Source organism: Eublepharis macularius, chromosome 13 (assembly GCF_028583425.1).
Source record: "Eublepharis macularius isolate TG4126 chromosome 13, MPM_Emac_v1.0, whole genome shotgun sequence".
Lineage (NCBI taxonomy): Eukaryota > Metazoa > Chordata > Lepidosauria > Squamata > Eublepharidae > Eublepharis > Eublepharis macularius.
Window position 1 is genome coordinate 4884166 of NC_072802.1, and position 25253 is coordinate 4909418.

The 25253-nt window shown below is 47.1% G+C and overlaps 1 protein-coding gene across 2 annotated transcripts in view; it reads right to left on the reverse strand.

Annotated features, from left to right (window-relative positions):
• Positions 1-1371: 1371 nt before the first annotated feature.
• LOC129341100 (rho GTPase-activating protein 20-like) overlaps positions 1372-25253 on the reverse strand; it is a 71060-nt gene continuing 47178 nt past the window's right edge. For both annotated transcript variants that reach the window (XM_054996052.1, XM_054996053.1), the window contains exons 12-15: positions 11258-11367; positions 10165-10354; positions 9616-9733; positions 1372-7387 (exon numbers count right to left, since the gene is read on the reverse strand). In XM_054996052.1, the coding sequence (XP_054852027.1) occupies positions 5727-7387; positions 9616-9733; positions 10165-10354; positions 11258-11367 (2079 nt within the window). In that variant the 3' untranslated portion in view covers positions 1372-5726. The remainder of the gene's footprint in view (positions 7388-9615; positions 9734-10164; positions 10355-11257; positions 11368-25253) is intronic.

A 25253-nucleotide genomic window follows, 5' to 3' on the forward strand; every position in this document is an offset into this window, starting at 1 on the left:
GTCTCCTTGAGAGTTGGGGGAATTAGCATGTAAGGAGACAAGCTAGCAAGAAGGTGTAACTGCGAGATCTCCATTTGTGTATATGAGGATCATTTCCTTAGAGGACTCTCTAATAACCAAGCGGGTTTTAACAGAAATGATTTTTATTAAAGGAGTAGTAAAGAGCAATTGCACACAAATTACACACAACACACATCCAAGATTAACTAGGAATTTAGTGAGGTAATCATAGAATCACAGGGTTGGAAGGAATCTCCAGCGTCATCTAGTCCAATCCTCTGCACAATGCATGAAATTTACAGCTACCCCCCCCCTGACTGCCCCAGTGACCCCCGCTCCATGCCCAGAAGATGGCAAAACACCTCCAGGATCCCTGGCCAAACTGGCTTGGGGAAAATTGCTTCCTGACTCCAAAGTGGCAATTGGCATTACCCTGGGCATGTAAGAAGGGGCCACGAGAACTAAGCACTGATGTAACCCTTCCTGCCCTCCCTCACGATCTGCCCAGATTCACAGAATCAGCATTGCTGTCAGGTGGCCATCCAGCCTCTGCTTAAGAACCTCCAAAGGAGAGCCTACCACGTCCCAAGGAAGCCTGTTCCACTGAGGGACAATTGCTCCTAGAGCAATGATAATGCAATGGCCAGCAGTGTGTGAATACACTAATGGTTACCATTTTTTGCACCTTTCCAGTTCTTTGATACCCTGGCTGTTTCCACACTACTCACCTTCAATTGGAACACTGCGGAACATTGTGAAAAAAACGTGGAAGATAGTGTTTTCTTGTGCAAGTTTTGCATGATGTCGCACAAAACTTGCGCGAGAAAACGCTATCTTCCGCAACGTTCCGCGGCGTTCCGATAGAAGGTGAGTTGTGTAGAAATGGCCCCTTTTTTATGATGGGATTATCAGAGCTGAGGACAATGTTTCTTGCATTTGACAACATGGCGTCTCATCCACAAAAGCTTATATCGTAAGTTATGATCCTTCCCTGTGCTAGTGCAACCAAATCTGGAAGAAACCCCCTAGGGCTCCACAAAGTCCTATATTTCCTCTGAAAATTGTCTTGGTCTCTAAGTTGGCACTGGACTCAAATCCTGCTGTTCTACTGCAGACCAACCCGGTAGTTGGCATCTTTCAGCTGCTACTCTTGTACACAGCTCTCAACCTTCATTCCACGCCTCACTTTTATTTGGAAAAAGAGCATCCCCCTGTGGTGTGATGTACAGAAACCTGCATTCTGCAAAACAAATCCATGAGTCTCTTTGTTTTGTCAAAGAAGAAAAAAGGGGGTATGGGGGAAGGTCCCCATAAACTCAACCCAAACAAGCAGGGGAACAGAATACAGGGGTCAAGTAACAACCTAAAATATATATTAGAAAGTATTTATTATAGATGTGCACAAGTACAAATTAAACAGGTTTAAAACATAAGGCCTAATTGGAAGGCTACATGTATATGCTCTTTGTTTTGTCCCTGTTTCTGTTTTCTCATGCAGAATTCCACACAATTTTAACCGTATTTTGAGGGCACATAAACAGCGTATACTATATATTTTTCATTAAAACCCCGTAAACAAAACAAAGGAATGGGAACACCGGCAGCCAAACTGGTATAATGGAATGTCTCACAATGACAACATCTCCAAACAAAAACATCAATGGAAGAAGACAAATATGTTGTTCATCTCTTGTGAACATCTGAATACACCATCAACACCGTACTACAACATGGCTGTTGCTGTGCTACGAAATCCTGACTGCAGTAGGACCACTTGGCGGCTCGTGGTGTGGCTGCAGTTCAAAGGCTCTTAAGCCTGACTTGATCCATGGTTTATCTTGAACAGCAAGACTGTTGGACAGAGGTGTGTAATCCACAATTTGTTAACAGGCTAAATAACTGGATGTATGTTGATCTGGCATAATCTGGCTATGGTGGATCACATTGAAGAATCCTGGTTCAGATCCAGTAGGCCAGACTCTGATGGGCTGCATCATTAGGTTTAAATCTGGCCAGTGGCCTCTACAAGCTTTCTTTTTTAAGGAATGAGGGAAGGAAGGCAAGCCTGTCCCCCTTGGCCTGTGTACTCACGGCTCCCCATGCTCCTGGCTGGCCCCTCTCCAAGCCTCTCTGGTTGCTGCCTCCTGTCCCCCACTGGCCTCGTGCTGATCTCCTGCAGCAGACCTTGCTGGAGTCCTCTTGGTGCTTCAAGCCATTTTGTGACATTGCCCTGACATTTTGCTGCTGCTCTGCCTCTTTGCCTGTTTTTCTCTTCCGCGAAGCTCATCCTACCTCTGCATCTGAGCTCCAAGAGAGCCCTTCAAGCCACTGCTGCCAGCTACCTTTTAAATTCTGTGTCACAGATATTCTGGCTCTGGCGATTGCCCCCTTGCTTCAGTTTGAAGATTCTCTGGTTCGACATTGGGAGTCTTTGCTTTGATGTCGGTCCCCTTGCTGTAGTTTAGTTCTGTTGGGCTTTCTTGGTTCAGCTAGCTTTGGGAGTGGGACTTGCATTCAGAACTCGCTTTTGGCCAGTGGTTGCCTTTGCTTTAAGGTTTTTCTTTGCCTGGAAAGCCTTAGGAAACGGTGGAGAGTGGCTGGGGCACTTTGTTCAGGGGTCCATAGAATTGGAAATTCCTGAAATTTGGAAAGTCTTTGGTGAACAGGAAGTAGTAGGTGTCCTGCAAATCTGGTTTAGTTTTCCTGAAAAATGCCTCCCCTGGGATAGTTTTCTCTAGGGAATAATTACCAAATAAATTTGGGATAAGGTTCAAGCATCTTATCTGGATTTCAAGGATAGTGAATTTTTGTGGTATCCCTGAAACCTAGATCTACACTGACATGATTTGTGTGTGTGTGTGTGCGTGTGCGTGCACAGCCCTACTATTGGATAGCACAGCAGTCTAACCTTCATGGTGGTGAGTAATTGCAGGAGGTGTGCCTGAAGGTTTCCCAGAAATCAATGTTCTTTCCTCTGCATGGTTATCATTGCCTGTTCATACACCTTTACATCCCTTCCGAAGGAAGACCCCTGCTCACCAGGACAGAAAGCAGATGAGATTCCTTCTAATCTGAAAATTCTATACATCCTCTATGATCTCTGCATGAACAAAAGATGTCAACAAAAAGATTTCCAAACCAGCATTTTTCATCAGTACTGGAGAAGAGTCAGTAGACACTTGACAAAGGAAATTGTGTTTTTATTGAATTATTTACAACTATGGCTTAGAAACATCTGTTTAATGGATGTATGTGCAAGACAAAATGACAAGGACAGGATTGTGGTACAAATATATTTTCATTGCTACAAAATGAGGTGGGAATAAAAGCAGGCACAGGTTACCAAACAAGAGTCAGACCAAGAGAAATGGATTCCATCCCACACTGAGGCAAAGGTCTAATTCTCATCCTTTCTTCAATAAAAGCACTCAATAATCATTTTTTCTTTGAAGGTTAACCCCCCCCCCCCCGCCCCAGATCTCTAGTGACCAGACCTTAAGGAAGAAGAGATTGGCCATTTGCTTTCGGTGCAGGGACTCGGGGGGACCAGTAGAGAGAAAGCTGCCTAAACCAGTAAAATAAAGCAAACTCACCTTGTTCTAGCATTCTCCAGCGTGGCCTGGACAACCTTTGAAAACCTTTCCACAGCTTATTTTCATTCAGCCTCACACATTTCACAGTTTCCTCTCCCTTTCCAGACAACAAAGAGCACTTCCTCTTCACCAAGATCTTGCATGTCTCTCAGCCTACACCTGCCAACTTTTTTATGAAACGTGCACAGGATGGGGCTCTCAGCTGTGCTCTCACACACTTCTCTTGCCAAGTGGCACAACTAAAGCAGGGAAGCCAATTATGAAGTTGCCTCACCAGCGCATCCCAGCAGCAGCTAATGAGCATAAGGCTTGGGAACTCCAGAGGAAATGTGCCATTTGGGGAGACAAGAGATTTTCCAAAGTTACCCCATTGTTACATGTTCATTCCTGTCAGATTGCCCCAGCTTTGCCTTTTGTACATGCTGTACATATACTTTGCTCAACCAGGGCACTGGGTTCTGGTTGATGGGCAAGCTTGGCAGTGTTTTCCTACAACCACCATAAGAACATAAGAACAGCCATGTTGGAATCAGGTCAATGGCCCTTTCAGTCCAACACTGTCACACACTGGCCAAAAAATGAGGTGTCATCAGGAGGTCTGCTAGCGGGGGACACTAGAAGCCCTCCCACTGATTGCCCCCCCAAACACCAAGAATACAGAGCATCACTGCCCTAGACCGAGAGTTCCAGAGAGCAGAAAAAGAGCTTGGAGATGGTTCCATAGCCAGTTCTAGAGTGAAGTAGCCAGCTGTGTACAGTCAGTAACACCCCCTCTCCTTAAACACAAATTAGCAGGCAAAATGTTCAAGATGTCTATGAAAAGTAATGGAAGTATATGAAAAACCAGCTTAATTAAGAAGTAATGTGATTATGAAGAGGGAAAGAATGATCCAAGTAAGGAATATAGTGAGATTTTTGATCAAACAAAAACTGAATGAGCTGGTTCTTGTTTGATGAAGGTCTCACTTCCATATAAAGCAACTAGTGGAGCATCGACTGGCAAGCTGAACAGTTGCATGTTAAGTTGTGCAAAGTGGTTCATGACATCCCCATAAAACACATGGAATTCAGCCAGCCTAGAATACCTAAAGAGTGCTTCAACAGGAGGAATACAGCCCCATCAAACATATCCAGATTAGCAGACCAACTGCTCTCTTTCCACCACATCACATGTCCAGTCCCTACTCTTCCTACTTCCTACTTCCACGTGTCCTTAGGAATTATGCAAAAACCAAACCACCTGAGTTCTCAAATAAGTGACCTGGAGATTCACTTGAATTCTTAGACAGAAAACTCTTCCACCATTTACTTTCCTTCTCAAAGGCCACAACTGGAGTAAGTATGTCACATGGAGAAAGCAAAGCTGTAAGAGTATTTGGGGAAGGTTCTGGTGAAAATAAGTGAAGGCTGAGTACATTGACGGCAGCTGAAAATGGGAAAGGCTGCAATTCTAAACCCATCAACCTGGGAGGAAGTACCATTGGGGCTTATGGCCGCATTAATACATTTAGGATTAGTTAATATGGTTTTATCCTGTCTTTTCCCATATGGTGGGCCCAAGGTGGGTTACTTATTCCACAGAAATTAAAGTCACAAAAAAACAAAGGCAAAGGAAAGAGGACATACATAGGAAGAACAGAGTAGCTGGGTTGCAGTGAAAGTATTCTTTCTGGATTTCACTTAGGGTAGGGAATAAAAAAATATAAAAACCTTTTTGCTAGCATTTTCAATGTGATGAAAACTCTAAGAAGGCTAGTCTAATCTTAATGTCACTGTTATTGAGTTCCCTGGAACTTTGGAGTGACTTTTTCTTGTGCCTGGCTCAACCCACCGATTGCCTCTGTGATTTTATAAACAATAGCAACCAAGTAGGAAACATGCAGCGCCTCAATATGTTTAAAGCTTTGCATGGGCTACTACTCTTCATGCACAAGACGAGTAAACTTCCTTTCCTGATTGTTCAGTAGAAAATTCAGTTAAGAAAAAGCCCACAATATTAATTATATATTTACTTGTGTGTTGATTGAGGCAATCTGTTAAGATTCCTCTAACCAAGGAATTACACGGCCCTTTCACATCCCACCCTCTCTTATTTAAAAAAAACACAGTGAAGGCATCACCATGTACACGCCCCTAGACAAATGTCTCTTCTGCAAAAATCAAGTGATTCTGTTCCTTGGTGGGTGAGCTAGCACAGGGCTGGTTTCTCAGCCACTCCGCCCTGCTCCGGATGAGTTCACTCTCCACGGCATCTGCATCTGCAGAACAGGAGCTCTTGTGACTGTCGTGACTGAAGTACTGCCGGATGGTGCTGCAAATGGACGTTGGGAGGAGGATGCGGAAGGAATGGCTGGATGTGCTGCCGCCGCTTTCCTTGCTAGGGCTCTGGGTGCCTGCGGCCTGCTGAACTGGCTCGTCCAGAAGAGGGGTACTTTGAGGGTTCATCACTTCTGGGGGTTGGCTCACTGATTTGTGATGGTACCTCCTGGAGGTGGACTGCAGTACCAATGGAGTATTTTGCCCATAAAACACCGTCTGTGGAATATGAACTCTTACTGTGTGTAGATTCTTGGGAGCATTTGGGTTGTTGCTACCATCTGAGCTGCTGCTTCTCGTGGTACTTGCGGCCACATCCTCATCTTCTTGTCCTGCTGGGGACTCTTGCGGACTTCTGTCTTTTGGGGCCATGTACACTGTTATCTTGGTGCGTTTCAGTCTTTCTTGACTGCAAGAGGCAGCTTCCGGGCCCTTTATCTCTATATGCTTCACTGATCTTTCTCTCTGCACTTGCTGACTCGTTGGAGAAATGCTCTCCAGACTCGGGACAGGAAACATGGGGCTTGACCTTAGAGGGCACTGAGTCTCAGCCTGCCTGACCTCTTTCTCTTCTTCTTCCCAGCAGCTTTCACTATGGAGGCTTTCCCTAGCACTGATCGGCATGAAGCCCTTGGGCTGCTCTTGGCTGCAGCTGCTCTCCCGGTCTTGCCCCCCATTCTCAATGCACAATTCCAAGCTGCAAGGATTCAGTGGCAAAGGGGAGGTCATAGGCTTGTGCCACTCTTTCAAGGACCTCTTTGCCACCTTTGGGGACAAGGCATGGAGTCTGGCAGAAGTGCCAAACATGAATGGCAGGGGTGAGACATCTGTGGGGCTGAAGGCAGACGATTCGGAACAGTATGAGAATGCGCTGTCTAAAGAGCTCAATGAGGAGGCCGAGGGGGACGTGGTGGGAGAGGACAGGCTGGAGAAGCTAGACCTGTTTGACAGGTTTGACTTCTGCAGGCCAAGGCTTTTGGCCAAGTTACCACTTGGAGCAGGGGGTCGCCTCCAGAATTTCTCTCTCGCTCTGCTCAGTCCAGGGCTCAGGCTTTCATTCATGAGCTTCTGACTCTCCAACTGCAGCAACTTGAGCCTTTGGATATAGTCCCCCTGGCTGTGCATGATGGTGGCATCACAGCTGGACTGCCGGGCCACTGGCTCGTGGCCAAGGGTGGGGAGCTGGGAGCTCAAGCACACGCTGGGCTCCGAGGAGCACCGATCCCTCGCAGGGCTCAGAGAGCACATTGAGCCCATGGAGTAGAAGGAAGCATTTTCCTCCAGGAGGTCACAGCTGTCGGCACTGGCGTTCTTCCTGGCTTTGCTCTGGTAGCAAGCGGTGATCTCGCTGAACAAGTCCCAGTCTTCCTGCTCCTCGCTCAGCAGGCCATCCTCTGTTTCAAGCACATAGTGCTGCTTTGACGTTTCCTGGTAGGAAGCAGCGTATTCCATCTCATCCGAGGAATCGTTGTGTTGAGCTGTGGGGCAAAGACACCAGGAGTTCGTTTTGATTTTGTTTTAAGGGCTTTGCCACTGTAATATTAGCTAATTACCCACAATTATTAGTGCGCCATTACAGTGCCAACTTCCACGGGTGGATTCATCCCCCAAATTGGTCTTGGACTGGCTTAATCAACATGTGTACTCACTGAGCCCCCCCTGCTCAGATGATGGGACAGGTGTGCTTGGTGGCCCCCAAACACCCCACAACAATAGGACTCCGGTTTGCCCTGTGACAGGCAGCCGCTAGTTCTGCCTCACTTACCACTTGCAGCTCAAGCCAGAGCATAATCAAATCGGTCACTGTGACTAGAAGGTGGGACAGGAGAGGGTGGGGAGCCGAGAAAGCACTCGACTGTCACAGCCTCCCCCCCACTTTGAAACTTAGTTTTTAGGAGCTGCAGTTAACACCACCAGTTGTGAAATCTGTTCCGTGATTGTCTGAGCTCTCTTTGTGGACACACATTCACATGATCCTACGCTACAAGGAAGCATGTATGATTTCAGCCACTACGGTCTTTGTTTCCAGACAAAGCTTAATGTGCTCTTTGTCCCCTTGAAAGCCCGATGCCACTTGCTCCCATACGAGCCTCCCCATCCTTCACATGCTCCTGCTTAGGGCCTGCTCTCTGTCACCTTGAGAAGCGAGGTGGGTGGTCACCAGAAACAGAGCAGTGGCACTTCACCTGCGCAACCCCTCTGGAGTTCACCTACCACCTAGCCTAGGCAGTTTTTATCAGCAGGTGAAGACTTGGGCTTTTGAGCTGACTGAACTGGGTTTTATTTGCCGACTTTTGCCTTGTGGCTTTCAGGAACTGTTGTGCACAAGGTGTGCTGGGACCCCTTGGTGGCCACCTACTATCCTGCAAGCTCAGAAATAGAAGGGCAGCATAGAGGAGAGTTGCACCACCCAATGCTCCCTGCTGCATCTCCCCCGAAGTCTGTGCCTGGCAGACTTTGCACTTCCCATCTCTTTCTTGGCCTGAGTTCTGGAGCCGTTTTATACCCTGGTTCTATCCCCACCCCCTGCGCCTACCCTCAATTATTCCTGGCAACACCCCTGCTAGTGCCTCCATTTCCTCTGGCCCCTTGGGCCCACCTCACTGGCTAGGGAATTTGTCACTCTCCTGGTGGGGTGGATTCAAGCCCCTCCCTAGTCCCGCCTCCCTCTCTTCCCCAGTCTTTGGAATGGATGCAGGGAAAGACCCAGACGTGATCACCCCACCTGCAACTACCAGGTGTCAGGCTGAATGAGCCAGGCTGAGGGTTGGCATCTTTGCTGCACCCAGGACACTGGGTAGCCTCAACACAGCCCAAAGTCAAGCCGCTGTCAGGAGGATGCAGCGGCTAAAACTGCAGGTCTTGGTGCCACCCTGGCCCGTATCAGGCCACTCCTTGGGTTCTCTGCCCCCATTCACCACTGCATGCAATGAGTGCTTCCAGTGGGGCATGGAGTCCTGGCAGTGGAGGCTGCATGGGAAAGCGTGGGCGATGCCAGGGCCAAGTCCAGACTGGGCACAGGCCCTAACACTGGACAGGTACCAGTGATTTGGGGGGAGATTTTATACTGCTAGCAAGTAGAATTATTCTGCTTTAACTGTAAGCTCCCCCAGAAGGCAGTCAACTAAGGGCCAAACCACACAATACATTTTTTAGCAAGACGGGTCCCAGTGGTCTGGATAGGACCGGCTTTCCTTGCAGCCACACAGCAGCTGTGGGGAAGATGGTTTTAAAGCCTGTGAGGGCCCAATTCAGCTTGAGTCTATGACCCCAGTGTGGTGCAGCTCCAAAATGGGATATGTGACTCCTCCCTGGAGCTGTTTTGGCTTTGAAAAATGGCACTGAGGGGAGGCAGAAGCCCCTCGTCCCCCACATTACAACCTTGAGCCAGACTGGACCTCCAAAGTCTTTAAAAATGGCATTCAGCACAGCTGCTGTGTGACTGCAGAGAAAGCAAGCAGGGAGTAGAGTGTAGTAGTCTGGCCCTCAGAGCATGCAGCCTCTATATTTGAAATAAAAAAGTCAATCCATCAAACAAATGTACAGGCAGAGCCATCACATGGCTGTTTCCAGCCAACAGACATTCTCCTTGGCGGGGTGCTTATTGTTGTTGTTGTTGTTGTTTCATTTACAGCCCGCCTTTCTCATTGGAACAGGTTACAAGTATGCAGTGGGAAGTCTGTCAGCATCACAGCCCCAGCCGTACCCAGTAAGTCGTCCAAGCTTCCTGACTTCTCTTGTTCTGGTTTTCGGAAGAGTGAAGCCACATCTCCTCCAAAAATGTCAGCTGCGTTTTCAATCAGGAACTGCACCAACGTGGCCACCTACCAAAGGAAGCAGTTGCCAGGGTGAGAGTGGAGAGGGCTGCCTCGGACGTCCAGGGGCTGACGCACAACGCTCTCAAGCAGATGACTTCCTCCACGAGACTGGGGGGAGCGGAAAGGCACACCCATCGGACCTGCACACAAAGCCACCCCCCCCACGTGCTACTCTGATAAGGGAAGGTATTTATACACACACACACACACACACCCCGTCGCCCTAAATATAAGTTGCTGCCCCAACAGAGCTGGCCCAGTCCAGCGTGAGAAGCTTCCCCTTAGCGTGCTGCTCATCTGCTTCTGTAAGGTTAAGGATGAATTCTGCTTCTCATCAAGCCAAATTGTCATCCCCAATCAGTCAGTTTTGGAGTTAAGGGAAAGCCTCAGTGGCCCTGAGTGGCCCGTGGGCAGGATCTCACCACGGGCGGTTCTACCTTCTTTGTAGACTTGCTTTCCTCCTCAGGCCTGGTGGGGCTGGGCAGCCAGAGCATGTTGGGGGCGATGCAGAGGGCCAGGTTGAAAGCGTTCATCTGGTTCTCCACTGAATTCTGCTCAATATGGTGGAGGACTCCAAACAAGTGCCTGAGCAAAACGAAGTTCGCTTCTGGGAGCTGACTCACTAAACTGGCCCAAGAAAAGAAAGAAAGGCGGTGGGGGGGAACCCAGCAAGTTATCGAACGGTTTCCTGGGAATACCCTCCCCTTCTCCAACACTCGCCGTTGCATTCTCAGGACAAAATGACAACCCCCACAGAGGGGCAGGGATCCAGAAGCGCCCCCCCCTCTTCTGACTGAGGACACAGTTCATTGGAAGTGGTCCCTTTCCCACCAGGCCCAATGCAGATTCTGCCTCGCAGCTGAATTCTCCTCAAGTATACAAACCCCAAGACTTTTGCATCTTAAATTCTATCTAAAACTAAGAATATTCTCAAATCTTTGGGTGATAATATCCTCATGTATTAATTTGGACAGAAACTGTCAGCAGAATGAAAAACATGAGGCTTAAGCTGCACCGCAGAACACCAGGAGCCCGGCGGTCTTCTCAAGTGAGCCCCCCTCGGGGAATTGTTTTGCAAATGTGCTTCTCAGAAAGACAGCCAGCCTGGCGGCTACCCATCTTCAAGCGCAGTGTGAAGCCCCCGGATTACATGGGGGGACTCCCAAGCTGCACTTCGGCTCAAAAGTCATGAAGATTCTGCAGTTTTCTTTAAAAGCCCAAAGCATCCTTGGGCAAGCGGAAAACCTGAGTCGAAAGAATCCCCCCTTTCCCTCCTGCCCCTTCAGTCTCTTTTTGGCTTAGCAAGAGCTGCTCTGCTCCTTGCCTTTTATGAAGCTGCCACTAAAGTTGGATGGAGGCTCTCCGGTCACAGTGGCGTCATGCCACAAGCCCTCCCTTCCAGAAATGCCAGAGGCACGGGGGTCAGAGGATGCCCCCCCCGTAAGGTCTAAAGTCACAGGGTCACCGGCACATGATTGCCCTCCCCCCACCCGCCCACCTCCAGGCAGAGAGACAGAAATGCTCACAAACCTTTGGACTGCTTCAATCTTAAGTGCTTGGTTTTCTTTATCCATGGCTTCCATCCATAGATTGTGCATGTCTGAGGATAGAACACTATCAGGTATATTTCGCAGAAAATCCTAAATTAAATATATATATGTAGAACAATTCAGTCAGTGCTCAGATTTTTTTGATGATGAGGCATAAAGTCTTTATTTTAAAATGTGCTGTTAGAATGAGAGTGTGAACAAATGCAGAAGGTGCTCTTATGCATTCAGGGTTACAAATTCTGTTCAACCAATACACTTTCATTGAGGTGAGAGAAGATTATAGACATACCTTTTGTCAAAGTCAAAAGTGACAGCTGCCCCGCCCCTTTTTCCTGTTGGAGTGCCGCTTAGTCCCGCCTCCCCCCAGCCCGTGGTGCTCTGCACCCCCCGAGAATTAGGAGCATGTGCTTGAGTGCCCTTAGTCCCCCCCCCTCCACGTGGTGCTCTGCACCCCCGAGAATTAGGAGCGTCTTGATATTATCAGTGGGGGTTGTGTTGGGGGATGGGGAAAGGGAAGGGAAAAAATAAAAATGTCAGCCGTTGCTTTTTTGTGCCTTTGGGAAAAATGAAACAGGGTGCTTGGTGACTATGTCGGGGGTCAGTGAGCCTGGTGATTTTGCAAAACAGTGTTGGGGAAAGGGGTTTTTTTTATTGAGAGAGGTGGCTGTGTGTTTGTTTGTTTTTTCACATGAACGGGGCCAGTCTCTTGCTGGAAGAAAAGCAGTGTGCCCCTGGCTGGCTGAGAGAGAGAGGAAGCCCCGTTCCCCCCTAAGTTTTCAACACAGAAAGTAATGGAGCACGTTCACACACAGAGAGAGTTAGAGCAGAGAGAGAGAAAGTTTTCTTAAACCCCGTTCCCTCTCCCCTGCCTCTCCAAAAAGAGAGAGAGAGAGAGAGAGAGAGAGAGAGAGAGAGCGCCCGGCAGCATATTTCAGCCGGCTGTTACAAAAGCAGGGACAGAATTCTCCATTCCTCTCCACCCGTTTTTAAAAGCATGTAGCCAGGCTTCCAAAACCCTATTTTAACACACACACACACACACACACACACACACACACACACACACACACACACACACACACACACACACACACACACACACACACACACACACACACACACACACACACACACACACACACACACACACACACACACACACACACACACACACACAGAGAGAGAGAGAGAGAGAGAGAGAGAGAGAGAGAGAGAGAGAGAGAGAGAGAGAGAGAGAGAGAGAGCCCTGAATGAGGTTTTCCCCACAAAATACAGTGTTTTAAAAACTGCTTAAAAACAGAGAGAGAGACAGAGAGACAGAGACAGAAAAAGAAGCCAATTCCTCCTACAAAGCCCCGTTTTTAAAGAAGCCCAAAACGTTTTAAGCACACAAAACTTACCAGCCAGAGTTCCCTCTCAGGCTCCATTTTTAATCCACCCTTTAAAAAATAAAGCCCAGAAATTTCGTGTGCAAATTTGGAAAAAAGCAGGTTTTCCTCCCCATTTTTGAAAAAAATCCCCCCCACCCCCGCACGTGTTGCAGAGAGAAGGAGCGACTGCCTTCTGCTATTTAAAACTAGAGTGACCAGCCCGCGCTGGTAAGAAGGGCGGGGCGAGAGCCCCTTAGCCAATGAGATTGGCAGTGTGTGTTGGGAGGGGGAGAAGGAAAGCCTATGAAAGGCTGCAAACGGGGGGCCATTCCACCTGTCTCCAAAAAAGCACCCCTCTTCTCTCTGAATGGGGTACGCAGTGTGTGGAGTCTTCCGTTGCACCCCTTTTTTTGCTTTTTGCCTGCTTCACACCCCTCCCCCACTGAGAGTTGCTGAGTCAGGGAGGGACCCTTAACGGTCACTTCCGCCACCCCTTCTGAGGCACAGAGCTGTGTTCCAGCGTGTCCGTTTTAATCATGCACCTCCCCCCACTCTTGCCTGTTTGATCCAGGCTGTATCCTGTTAAAAAAGCACCCCGATAAAATAGTAAATTTGCACAGAATACTGGCGATGTCGAAGACATGTTCAGACATGTATCTTATGGTGAAATTACTCCCCCCCCTGCATTAGGATTACTTCTGAATAAAAGATACAGGGGGTGCTTGTATTGCAGCTAGGGAGGAAAAATGCCAAAAACGTTTTCTGTGTTGTGGTACAGAGGGGTGGCCTAAAGAGCACCAATCTTCTCAAGAGAGGTGGGGGAGACCCAGGAAGCGATTTTGGGGTGGCAGGAACCATTTTGGTGATTTTGAGGTGCGCCAACCTTGCAGGGCGGGACTGGTTATGGGGTAGCTTTTTGCCGGTTTGGGGGTACGTGTGAGGTGTCTATCAACTCGTCTCGACGAGGGGAACCTCGTGGCGCTGTTTTGGGGGCGATCGGGGGTGTTTTGCGAATTTTGAGGTGCGCCAACCCTGCGAGGCGGGGGTTGCTTTTTGCCGGTTTGGGGGTACGTGTGAGGTGTCTATCAACTTGTCTCGATGAGAGGAACGTGTCGGTTCCCTCCCCCACCCCGCAGGGCGTATCCAGCGTCTTTTAAACGCACCAATGAAGGCGGAGGGGCATGGACGGGGTTTCTCTTTAAAAATGGCAGCGGCGTCCGGCGTCCTGGAGGGCGTCTGCTGGTGTTGCTGCTGGGCAAGCTGTCCCGTGGAAGAAAATGGAACCTGTGTTGACCACTCCAGCTGCTGTTTACGAGCTTGTGAATCCCGGGGCACCGGTGAAGAAGAAGACCACGTTGAGAAGACGAAAGTTTAGTGGGGACTCTGACAAGGAGAATGTACTGCCCGGTCTTTCCAAGAGGCTTTTTACTTCAGAGGATGAAAAGGAAGAGGAAGGAGTAGAAAATCACACACCAAACAAGAGAAGGTGTCTCTGGGATGCTGAGAAACCCACTACCTCGAATCAGCAATTGCAGGAAGCGTTCCAGGTGTGTATAAAAGAAGTTCTCACAGCTTTGGGTTTTTGTGTATGAAGAGGGCTTTTGCGTATTGCTCACTGTTTTTTTTTTTTTTGTCTATCTTGTTTATTTTTTAGAAATGCCACCTCGTGGATTTGGCAGGGAGTCCTGATCCCATTCACACGGTCTTGCAAAAATATGCAGGATTGGCAGAGGAATACATCTCTCCGCTAGCAGGACAAAACCAGCAATCGGCCATGAGAAAGCTGGTCCTGGCGAGCGTCTGTGGAGTTGTGAAAAGGTGTTTCTACGATCTGTGCTACTCTAAATGTGAAGGCTGCGTATTAGATTGCGGGGGGCAGAAATCTCACGAGTGTTTAACATGGACCCAAGAGACCTATGACCAGAATTTAAAATACGTGTGCTGTAATCTGAACACAGGCCCCATGTTGTATGTGATAACTGTGATAGCGTGTTTCCTGCAATGTTTCAGTATGAACAAGAATCACCTTCTAACTCTGGGTAAATTCCTAGAGTCCATAGCTACAGCTGACAGCCCAGGACATTGTTTCGGAACCCTTTCTCTGAAATGTGACCCATCCCATACGCTCATTGTAGACCAATTTCTATCCACTGCATTCCAGACTAGAGATCTTTTGTCAGTGTTTTTGTGAATCTCTGTAAAAAGATTGATCATAAGTTTATGAGGGGGCTTTACTCTGTATATAGAATTTAAGAAAATATTCAGAAGTCTTGTACTGATGTGTGAAAATAATAAAAAATCCACGGTCTGCTTCAAGTCCTGTGTTCTGTATCTCTGTAGAAAAAAGCATAGCTTGCAAGCGAGCATTTTTTAGACACTATTCTACATTCATGGGGTGGAGCACAGTGCTCCATGATTGATAAAGGGGGGGGGGGATGAGTACCAGGAGTTAAGAGTGGGGGGGGGGCACCCTGTTTTATCAGTACAGGTGTTAATCTGGATGGGTTTTTACAAGAATTTTATCAATGGCCATTTTTATCAATGGACACTTTGGTCATATACCCATGATGCTGATAAAGAGCCACTAGCCAAATGAGTGCTAAAGGAGGTGAAAAAATGATGCAATATACATGAGGATTGCAGCTCTCTGGAAAAATGTGTATAAAAGTCTTTAGAAGGCTTATTTTAATACAGTAATTCAACAACCACTAATTTGTTCAATATACGTATACAGGGGTGAACCACGAAACAGCTCTTGATAAGCCAGTGCTGCCTTAAAAAAGGAGAATGTACAGCAAAAAATCCCCCTATTTAATTCAACTAAAGCATACATATATACAGCGTATCCCTAATTTTGCCAAATATCCATGTTTAATATATATATATATTGTATTTGACAAGACTGCATTTATATAGGATAGATGTTTTCTTTCACCATGACATCAAATGAGGGATATTGATGAGGTTAGGTATGTAGGGATTCCAAAATTAAAAGCTGGTAGATCCCCCAATGAGGTTTTTTAGTTATGATCATTGCTGGAATATTTAGAGGCTGCTATAACGGATTTTAAAAGGATGGTTTTTTCTTAAAGGGGGGAGGGAGATAAGTAGGGATTTTCTCCACCCTTTCCGGACAAAATAGATAACGTGATAGCCTTCAGGGATAAAAAGGTCAGCACCACGTGGGTGTGAAGACGGTGCATTTTGAAAGAAAACGCGGCGGGGGTTTCATTGTCACCTTGTGTAGAAGAATTCCCGAATGAATACCGTCGATTTAGAAGATCTGACAGGTAAGAAGCTAGATTATGTTAAAATACTTTATATTAATATATATCAGAACAAGAGACCTCTCCCATGTCCCCCCCTTTTCCCCCAGAATTTTTAAATGAAGAAATGGATGGAAATATGCCCATTCAGCCCATCTCCCGTGGTAATATGGTAGGAGAATTCCAGCACGTTGTTGAAACAGAGGCCATAATTCATGCAAACCCCCAGAATATCATACCAGTTGATGAAATAGGTAAACTTTATTGAAGATGTTTTTAATACGTGATAAGAGAGGTGTCTGATGTTATGATTAATTTTTTTCTTATTTTTATTTATTCTGGCAGAGATTCTGTCTGAGGGGGAAGAAAGACCTCTTCAGCACGTGCCTGTTCCAACAATGCCAACACCACAGCAGGTGACAGCTCAAATGATGACTGAGTATACAGCTCAATCCAGACCAATGTCCCTGAGTATACATCCGGGTAAGATTTTTTTTTTAAAATGGTCTTTAAAAAGTAATAAGCAGACATTTTGTTCTCCCCCCCCCCGTCTTTTCTAGCTTGCCCTTAAAATCCCTTGTAGAGGGAGAGTAACTTCCCCTTCCCCACCAGCTTTAACAGCTTGTGGGGATGGAGACGTCTCTGAGGGCTCATTTACTTCAGAGGAGTTCTCAGGTAGTGCCCCTCCACCCTGCACAATGGGGTCAGTACATTCAGAATAAGGTCTAGAATGTTTAATTTTGTTTTCACGTTCTTGAGTATAGTTGATAAGTGTGTTATAATGAGCCTTAATAGCTCATTATAGCCAATCCTGCATATTTTTGCAAGACCGTGTGAATGGGATCAGGACTCCCTGCCAAATCCACGAGGTGGCATTTCTAAAAAATAAACAAGATAGACAAAAAAAAAAAAAAAACAGTGAGCAATACGCAAAAGCCCTCTTCATACACAAAAACCCAAAGCTGTGAGAACTTCTTTTATACACACCTGGAACGCTTCCTGCAATTGCTGATTCGAGGTAGTGGGTTTCTCAGCATCCCAGAGACACCTTCTCTTGTTTGGTGTGTGATTTTCTACTCCTTCCTCTTCCTTTTCATCCTCTGAAGTAAAAAGCCTCTTGGAAAGACCGGGCAGTACATTCTCCTTGTCAGAGTCCCCACTAAACTTTCGTCTTCTCAACGTGGTCTTCTTCTTCACCGGTGCCCCGGGATTCACAAGCTCGTAAACAGCAGCTGGAGTGGTCAACACAGGTTCCATTTTCTTCCACGGGACAGCTTGCCCAGCAGCAACACCAGCAGACGCCCTCCAGGACGCCGGACGCCGCTGCCATTTTTAAAGAGAAACCCCGTCCATGCCCCTCCGCCTTCATTGGTGCGTTTAAAAGACGCTGGATACGCCCTGCGGGGTGGGGGAGGGAACCGACACGTTCCTCTCATCGAGACGAGTTGATAGACACCTCACACGTACCCCCAAACCGGCAAAAAGCTACCCCATAACCAGTCCCGCCCTGCAAGGTTGGCGCACCTCAAAATCACCAAAATGGTTCCTGCCACCCCAAAATCGCTTCCTGGGTCTCCCCCACCTCTCTTGAGAAGATTGGTGCTCTTTAGGCCACCCCTCTGTACCACAACACAGAAAACGTTTTTGGCATTTTTCCTCCCTAGCTGCAATACAAGCACCCCCTGTATCTTTTATTCAGAAGTAATCCTAATGCAGGGGGGGGAGTAATTTCACCATAAGATACATGTCTGAACATGTCTTCGACATCGCCAGTATTCTGTGCAAATTTACTATTTTATCGGGGTGCTTTTTTAACAGGATACAGCCTGGATCAAACAGGCAAGAGTGGGGGGAGGTGCATGATTAAAACGGACACGCTGGAACACAGCTCTGGGCCTCAGAAGGGGTGGCGGAAGTGACCGTTAAGGGTCCCTCCCTGACTCAGCAACTCTCAGTGGGGGAGGGGTGTGAAGCAGGCAAAAAGCAAAAAAAGGGGTGCAACGGAAGACTCCACACACTGCGTACCCCATTCAGAGAGAAGAGGGGTGCTTTTTTGGAGACAGGTGGAATGGCCCCCCGTTTGCAGCCTTTCATAGGCTTTCCTTCTCCCCCTCCCAACACACACTGCCAATCTCATTGGCTAAGGGGCTCTCGCCCCGCCCTTCTTACCAGCGCGGGCTGGTCACTCTAGTTTTAAATAGCAGAAGGCAGTCGCTCCTTCTCTCTGCAACACGTGCGGGGGTGGGGGGGATTTTTTTCAAAAATGGGGAGGAAAACCTGCTTTTTTCCAAATTTGCACACGAAATTTCTGGGCTTTATTTTTTAAAGGGTGGATTAAAAATGGAGCCTGAGAGGGAACTCTGGCTGGTAAGTTTTGTGTGCTTAAAACGTTTTGGGCTTCTTTAAAAACGGGGCTTTGTAGGAGGAATTGGCTTCTTTTTCTGTCTCTGTCTCTCTGTCTCTCTCTCTGTTTTTAAGCAGTTTTTAAAACACTGTATTTTGTGGGGAAAACCTCATTCAGGGCTCTCTCTCTCTGTGTGTGTGTGTGTGTGTGTGTGTGTGTGTGTGTGTGTGTTTGTTTGTTTGTTTAAAATAGGGTTTTGGAAGCCTGGCTACATGCTTTTAAAAACGGGTGGAGAGGAATGGAGAATTCTGTCCCTGCTTTTGTAACAGCCGGCTGAAATATGCTGCCGGGCGCTCTCTCTCTCTCTCTCTCTCTCTCTCTCTTTTTGGAGAGGCAGGGGAGAGGGAACGGGGTTTAAGAAAACTTTCTCTCTCTCTGCTCTAACTCTCTCTGTGTGTGAACGTGCTCCATTACTTTCTGTGTTGAAAACTTAGGGGGGAACGGGGCTTCCTCTCTCTCTCAGCCAGCCAGGGGCACACTGCTTTTCTTCCAGCAAGAGACTGGCCCCGTTCATGTGAAAAAACAAACAGACACACAGCCACCTCTCTCAATAAAAAAAACCCCTTTCCCCAACACTGTTTTGCAAAATCACCAGGCTCACTGACCCCCGACATAGTCACCAAGCACCCTGTTTCATTTTTCCCAAAGGCACAAAAAAGCAACGGCTGACATTTTTATTTTTTCCCTTCCCTTTCCCCATCCCCCAACACAACCCCCACTGATAATATCAAGACGCTCCTAATTCTCGGGGGTGCAGAGCACCACGTGGAGGGGGGAGGGGGGGACTAAGGGCACTCAAGCACATGCTCCTAATTCTCAGGGGTGCAGAGCACCACGGGCTGGGGGGAGGCGGGACTAAGCGGCACTCCAACAGGAAAAAGGGGCGGGGCAGCTGTCACTTTTGACTTTGACAAAAGGTATGTCTATAATCTTCTGGTGAGCAACGCAGCTTGAGATGTCCTGAAAAGCAGGATTTCGGACACTGTCATGTAATGTGAGCATAAACCATCACGCAAGCTTTGACATCAATGCGTCCACAGAAGAGGCTGCACATAGGTAGCGCAACTTCTTCCCTGGTCTATACAAGAATGGCATATTGAAGAATATCTTTTGGCACAATTTCTTCCCGCTTCCACATTTCTCTCCTACTATAAAAGGTACTGTTACTTCACAGCCATCTGGGCTCTGAGAGCTAAGCTACAAGAGATGAATTACACAAGGAGGAGCACATGAAAGGAGTTGCAGTGGTAGCCGGGAAGCAGAGTTTTAAAAGAGATCGGAAGGCTTTGTCAATTTCCCCTCTCTACAGAGCCAGGGAGATCTCTGCTCAGAAGGTTTGCTTATTTCCTTGTCACCTCTTAGAAGGGGAGGTGAAACTGACAGAGCCTTCTGGAGGCAAAGAGGAAATTAACAAACCCTCTGAGGAGAAATCTCCCTGGCTCTGTAGGGAGGAGAAATTGACAAAGCTGATCGCTTTTAGAACTCAGCTTCCAGACTAACATTGTGACTCCCTTCACCTGTCCCTCCTCGTGTAATTAGTCTCTTGTAGCTTGGCTCTGAGAGGGAGCAGGAAAGAGAGCTGCTGAACTGGCGAGTCTTTTTCTGTTGCCTTCCTTAACTACTGGGGGGAATTAGCTGAGGTTACTGTGTGGGAGGACAGTGTTTGGGGCTATGTGAGTGTGTAGAGCCTGCTCCAAAGTGGTGCCAGTTGGAGTAAGTGTATTTTCTGTTTGTCTCTTTTGCCTGGGTTGGAGCTAATTGCAGGTGGTTGTTGTGAATTAGAGAGTGTCTGTTTTGCCTGGGGCTAACTGCTGGCCCCACCATCTGTTGGGTGAGCCTTGAATTGAATTAGGCTCCTCCTGGCTCTTCCCTTTAGCTCTTAGCCTTTGGGTCCCGTTAGAAGCTGAGAATCTCTTACGTCCCATATATGTTAGGCTTTTCCCCCTTTTCTGCCAACCTTTCACAAGTTGACTTCTGAGGCAGTTTGGCAAGGGGATTATCAGGGAAGTACCATAAAACCTGAACTACCTCTGGAATGGATTGCAGCAGCATGGCTGGTGAGAGAGCTGAGGCAGTGACATGTATAGTCTGTGGCATGTTTGCATTCTTACCTGAGGGTAACAGCAACTACACTTGCAGCAAGTGTAAGTTGGTAGCCCTACTGGAGGAGAAGATACAGGGACTTGAGGCACACTTGTCCACACTCAATTTAATAAGGGAAGGTGAAGAGTACATGGGAAGAAAGCATGAAGCACTTTTCAGAGGGCAACAGGAGGAGGAGAAGGGAAAGGTATCTCAGGATTTGGAGGAGCACCCAATACAAGAGGTGGGCACGTGGAAGAAAGTGACCCACAGGAGCAGGATAATCAGGAGACATTCTGAGCCTCTGATGCTAAGCAATCGGTTCCAGGATCTCCCCATAGATGTTGATTCTGGACCACTGGATCAAGAGCTACTTCCCCAGACTCCTTGAACCTTGATAGAAATTTCTTAGGCCCCTGCAGATGAGAAGACTCAAGCTTCCATTCCTCAATATAGGAGAAGACATGTGCTGGTAATTGGGGACTCCCTACTGAGGGGTAGAGGGTAAAGTGTGCTGACCAGATGTGTTGTCTCGAGAGGTATGCTGTCTACCAGGTGCATGCATCCAGGATGTGACAGAAAGGGTAGGAAGACTTATCAAACCCACAGATTATTATCCCTTCCTCCAAATGTATGTGGGAACAAATGATATTGCCTGGCACAGTCCAGAACACATTAAAAGAGACTACGTTGCACTGGGTAAAAGGGTTAAGGACCTAGGAGCACAGGTTGTGTTTTCGTCAGTTTTTCCTGTCATAGGCCGTGGTTTAGGAAGGGAAAGAAGAATGCTGCAAATAAATGACTGGCTATGCAGATGGTGTCATCAGGAAAAATTTGGTTTTTTGGACCATAGCTTACACTTTCGAGATGAAGCTCTTCTATCGAGAGATGGTTTGCACCTCATGAGGGTAGGAAAAAATGTGTTTGGAAAGAGCCTTGCAAACCTGATAAGGAGGGCTTTAAACTAAATCCTATGGGGGACAGAGACAAAAATGCAAAGCCTGTAACTGGAGTAGGGAGCACTGAAGACCTGCAGGGAGTGGAACATATGCTAGGAAACATTAACTCGCAGGTAAGCACAGAAACAAAAACCTCAGGGCATATAACTCATGGCTTCCGATGTCTCTACACTAATGCACAGAGTATGGGAAACAAGCAGGAGAAATTTGAAGTCCTAACACAGGAAGGGGACTATGACATAATAGGCATTACTGAAACCTGGTGGAATGACACTCACAACTGGAATACTAGGATTGAGGGATACAACTTGTTCAAAAGGGATAGACAAGTAAGGAAGGGGGGAGGAGTAGCATTATATGTAAAGGAAGTACATGTATCTTGTGAGGAAATGCATGTAATTGAGCATGGAAATTCAGTTGAGAATTTCTGGGTAAAAATAAAAGGAATAAGAAATAATATTGATACTATGGTGGGGGCCTGCTATAGACCACCAAGCCAAACAGAGGACTTGGATGAGAAACTTCTTGAACAAATTACGAAGTTCACAGAGAGCTGAGACACAGCGGTCATGCGAGATTTCAATTACTTGGATATCTGTTGGAAGTCTAACTCTGCTAAAGATGAAAGGTCAAATAAATTCCTGACTTGTCTTGCTGACAACTTAATTTTTCAGAAAATGGAGAGGGAAACAAGGCATTTTTGCTATCTTGAACTTGATACCAACAAGGAAGAACTGGTTGACGAGGTGAAAGTAGGGGCACCCCAGGTAGCAGCGACCATTTAATTTTGGAATTCACAATCTTGAGGAAGGGAAAAGCTGTAGTCAGACATATAGGTTGGACTTCAGGAAAGCAAATTTTAACAAACTGAAAGCTATGCTAGGTAGAATCACGTGGTCAGAAATCCTTAAGGTGAAGGGAGTTCAAGAAGAGTGGGAGTTTCCTAAAAGCAAAATATTGAAAGCACAATGACAAATGATTCCTATGAGAATGAAAAACGGGAGTTGCTTAAAGAAACCAAGGTGGCTCCATAAACAGCTTTCTAATGAACTGAGAAATAAAAAAGACTCATTTAGGAAATGGAAGGAGGGCCTTATAACCAAGGATGAATATAAACAAATAACCAATGCTTGTGGGGAGAGTGTCAGAAAAGCTAAAGGTCAGTATGAGCTTGGGCTAGCAAGGGATACTAAAAAAAACACCAAAAAAGTGTTCTTTTCTTTTGTTCAGAGTAAAAAAAAGAGCAAGGACATGTTAGGCCCATTGCAGGGAAAGGGAAGTGAAAATGTAACAGGCAATGAAGAGAGGGCAGAACTGCTCAGTTCCTACTTTTCCTCAGTCTTCTCCTGCGAGGGAAATGGTGCTCTACATGGCAATAACAGAACATATGATGCAGGAAGGGAGTTACAGCCTAGGATCAGCACAGAGGTAGTACATAAATACCTAGTTCCTTTAAATGGAACTAAGTCCTCAGGGCCAGATGAACTGTACCTAAGGGTACTAAAAGAACTCGCAGCTGTAATTTCTGAGACTCTGCCCATTATTTTTGAGAATTCTTGGAGATCAGGCGAGGTGCCAGAAGATTGGAGGTGGGCAAATATTGTGCCCATCTTCAAGAAGGGGAAAAAGGAGGATCCAGCTAACTATAGACCAGCGATGGCGAACCTATGGCATGCGTGCCACAGCTGGCACGCAGAGCCCTCTCTGTGGGCACGCAAGCCAAGTCGCCGGATCGCTAGTTCCAGGGCTCATTTGGAGGGGGAACGCCTGGAATGGCGTTCTGAGCAGAGATCACATGGGTTTTGGCCCTGCCCACGTGATTCCTTTTCCTCAAGGCTGCCTCTCTGCTGCCCGTCTCTTTAGCAGCAGGAAGCGGAGGCAGCAGCCAGGCTGCTGGGGCTGGCTTTCTAGAGAGAGAGAGAGATGTTAATTAGTTGGGACAACTGTATGAGTTATTTTTTTTAACTAAAAACCTCAGTATTCAGGTTTAATTGCAGTGCTGGCACTCTGAAATAAATAAGTTGGTTTTGTGTTGCAGTTTGGGCACTCGGGCCGCCATCACTGCTATAGACCCATCAGCTTGACATCTATACCTGGAAAAGTCTTAGAACAAATCATCAAACAGTCAGTCCTTGAGCGTTTAGAAAGGATGGCTGTGCTTACTAAGACCCAACATGGATTTCTCAAGAACAAGTCATGTCAGACTAACCTTATCTCATTTTTTGAGAAAGTTATTACCTTGCTGGATCAGGGGAATGCTCTAGACATAGTTTATCTCCATTTCAGTGAAGCTTTTGATAAGGTTCCACATAATATCCTTGTTGACAAGTTGCTAAAATGTGGTTTGGATCCTATTACTATTAGGTGGATGTGTAACTAGTTGACAGATCGCAATCAAAGAGTGCTAGTTAATGGTTCCTCATCCTCTTGGAGAAGAGTAACAAATGGGATTCCTCAGGGATCTGTCCTGGGACCTGTTCAGTTCAACATTTTTATAAATGATTTGGATGAAGGAATAGAGGGAATGCTTATTAAATTTGCAGATGATACTAAGTTGAGAGGGGTAGCAAATATGGTAGAAGACAGAGTCCGGATACAGGATGATCTTGACAGGCTGGAAAACTGGGCCAAAACAAATAACATGAATTTCATCAGAGATAAATGCAAAGTTCTGCATTTAAGTAGAAAAAAAATGAAATGCATAATTATAGGATGGAGGAGACTTGTCTTGGCAGTAGAACGTGCAAAAAGGATCTAGGGGTCTTAGTAGACCATACACTGAACATGAGTCAGCAGTGTGATATGGTAGCTAAAAAGGCAAATGTGGTTTCGGGCTGTATCAACAGAAGCATAGTGTCCAGATCACGAGAAGTGATGGTATCGCTCTATTCTGCTCTGGTTATACCTCACCTAGAGTATTGTGTCCAGTGCTGGGCACCAGAATTTAAGAAGGATATAGACAAGCTGGAAAGTGTCCAGAGGAGGGCAATGAAGATGGTGAGGGGTCTGGAGACCAAGTCCTATGAGGAAAGGTTGGAAACATCAGTGCTTAGTTCTCATGGCCTTCTTACATGCCCAGGGTAATGTCGATCACTACCTTGGGGTCAGATAGCAATTTTCCCCAGGCCAGTTTGGCTAGGGACCCTGGAGGTGTTTTGCCATCTTCTGGGCATGGAGCAGGTGCCACTGGGGCAGTCACTGGGGGAGGTAATTGTGAATTTCCTGCATTGTGCAAAGTGTTGGACTAGATGACCCTAGAGGTCCCTTCCAACCCTATGGTTTTATGATTCTAGATCCGCAGTACCGTGTGCAGCAGCTTGCCAGGGGTGGGGTGCCTGCTTTGGACGACAACACTGGGAGGGGGAGCCGCAGTCTGTGGCTGTAGGGATACGTTCAGGCTGATGCACCGCAGTTGCCTGCCAAGCGTGCCACGAAGGCTGTGTGCTTTCTTCTTGCATCCACTGTCCAGCCACGCTCTGCCACTCCTCCAGCATCTCCGGGATCCACGCTTGGACGCTGCCAGTGTGATTTGCTGGAGCTGCCACAGGCCTGGGCTGTGTGCCCTTCTCAGGCTGTCTAGAGAGTGACATTGAGTACACCTGGCCTTGACTGTGCGTGCATGTAAATGCATGGCCATGGGCATTAAGCGCCATTCAGTGCACAACCTGCTAATACGCTGCTGAGGCTCATTTCAAAGTATTGATACAAAATTGTAAAGCAAAACATATTTTCCTTTCCTATATTTCATCTAAAGAACAATCACGGTCTTGGCAGGGCAGGCCACGAAACTTAACTGAGGATGGTGCACAGAAGATGGCGCCAAACTGTCTGCCACGAGTAATGCAGGAGTAGGAGGGCTGTGGCGCGATCCGTGCATCTCCTTCTGTTCCGATGG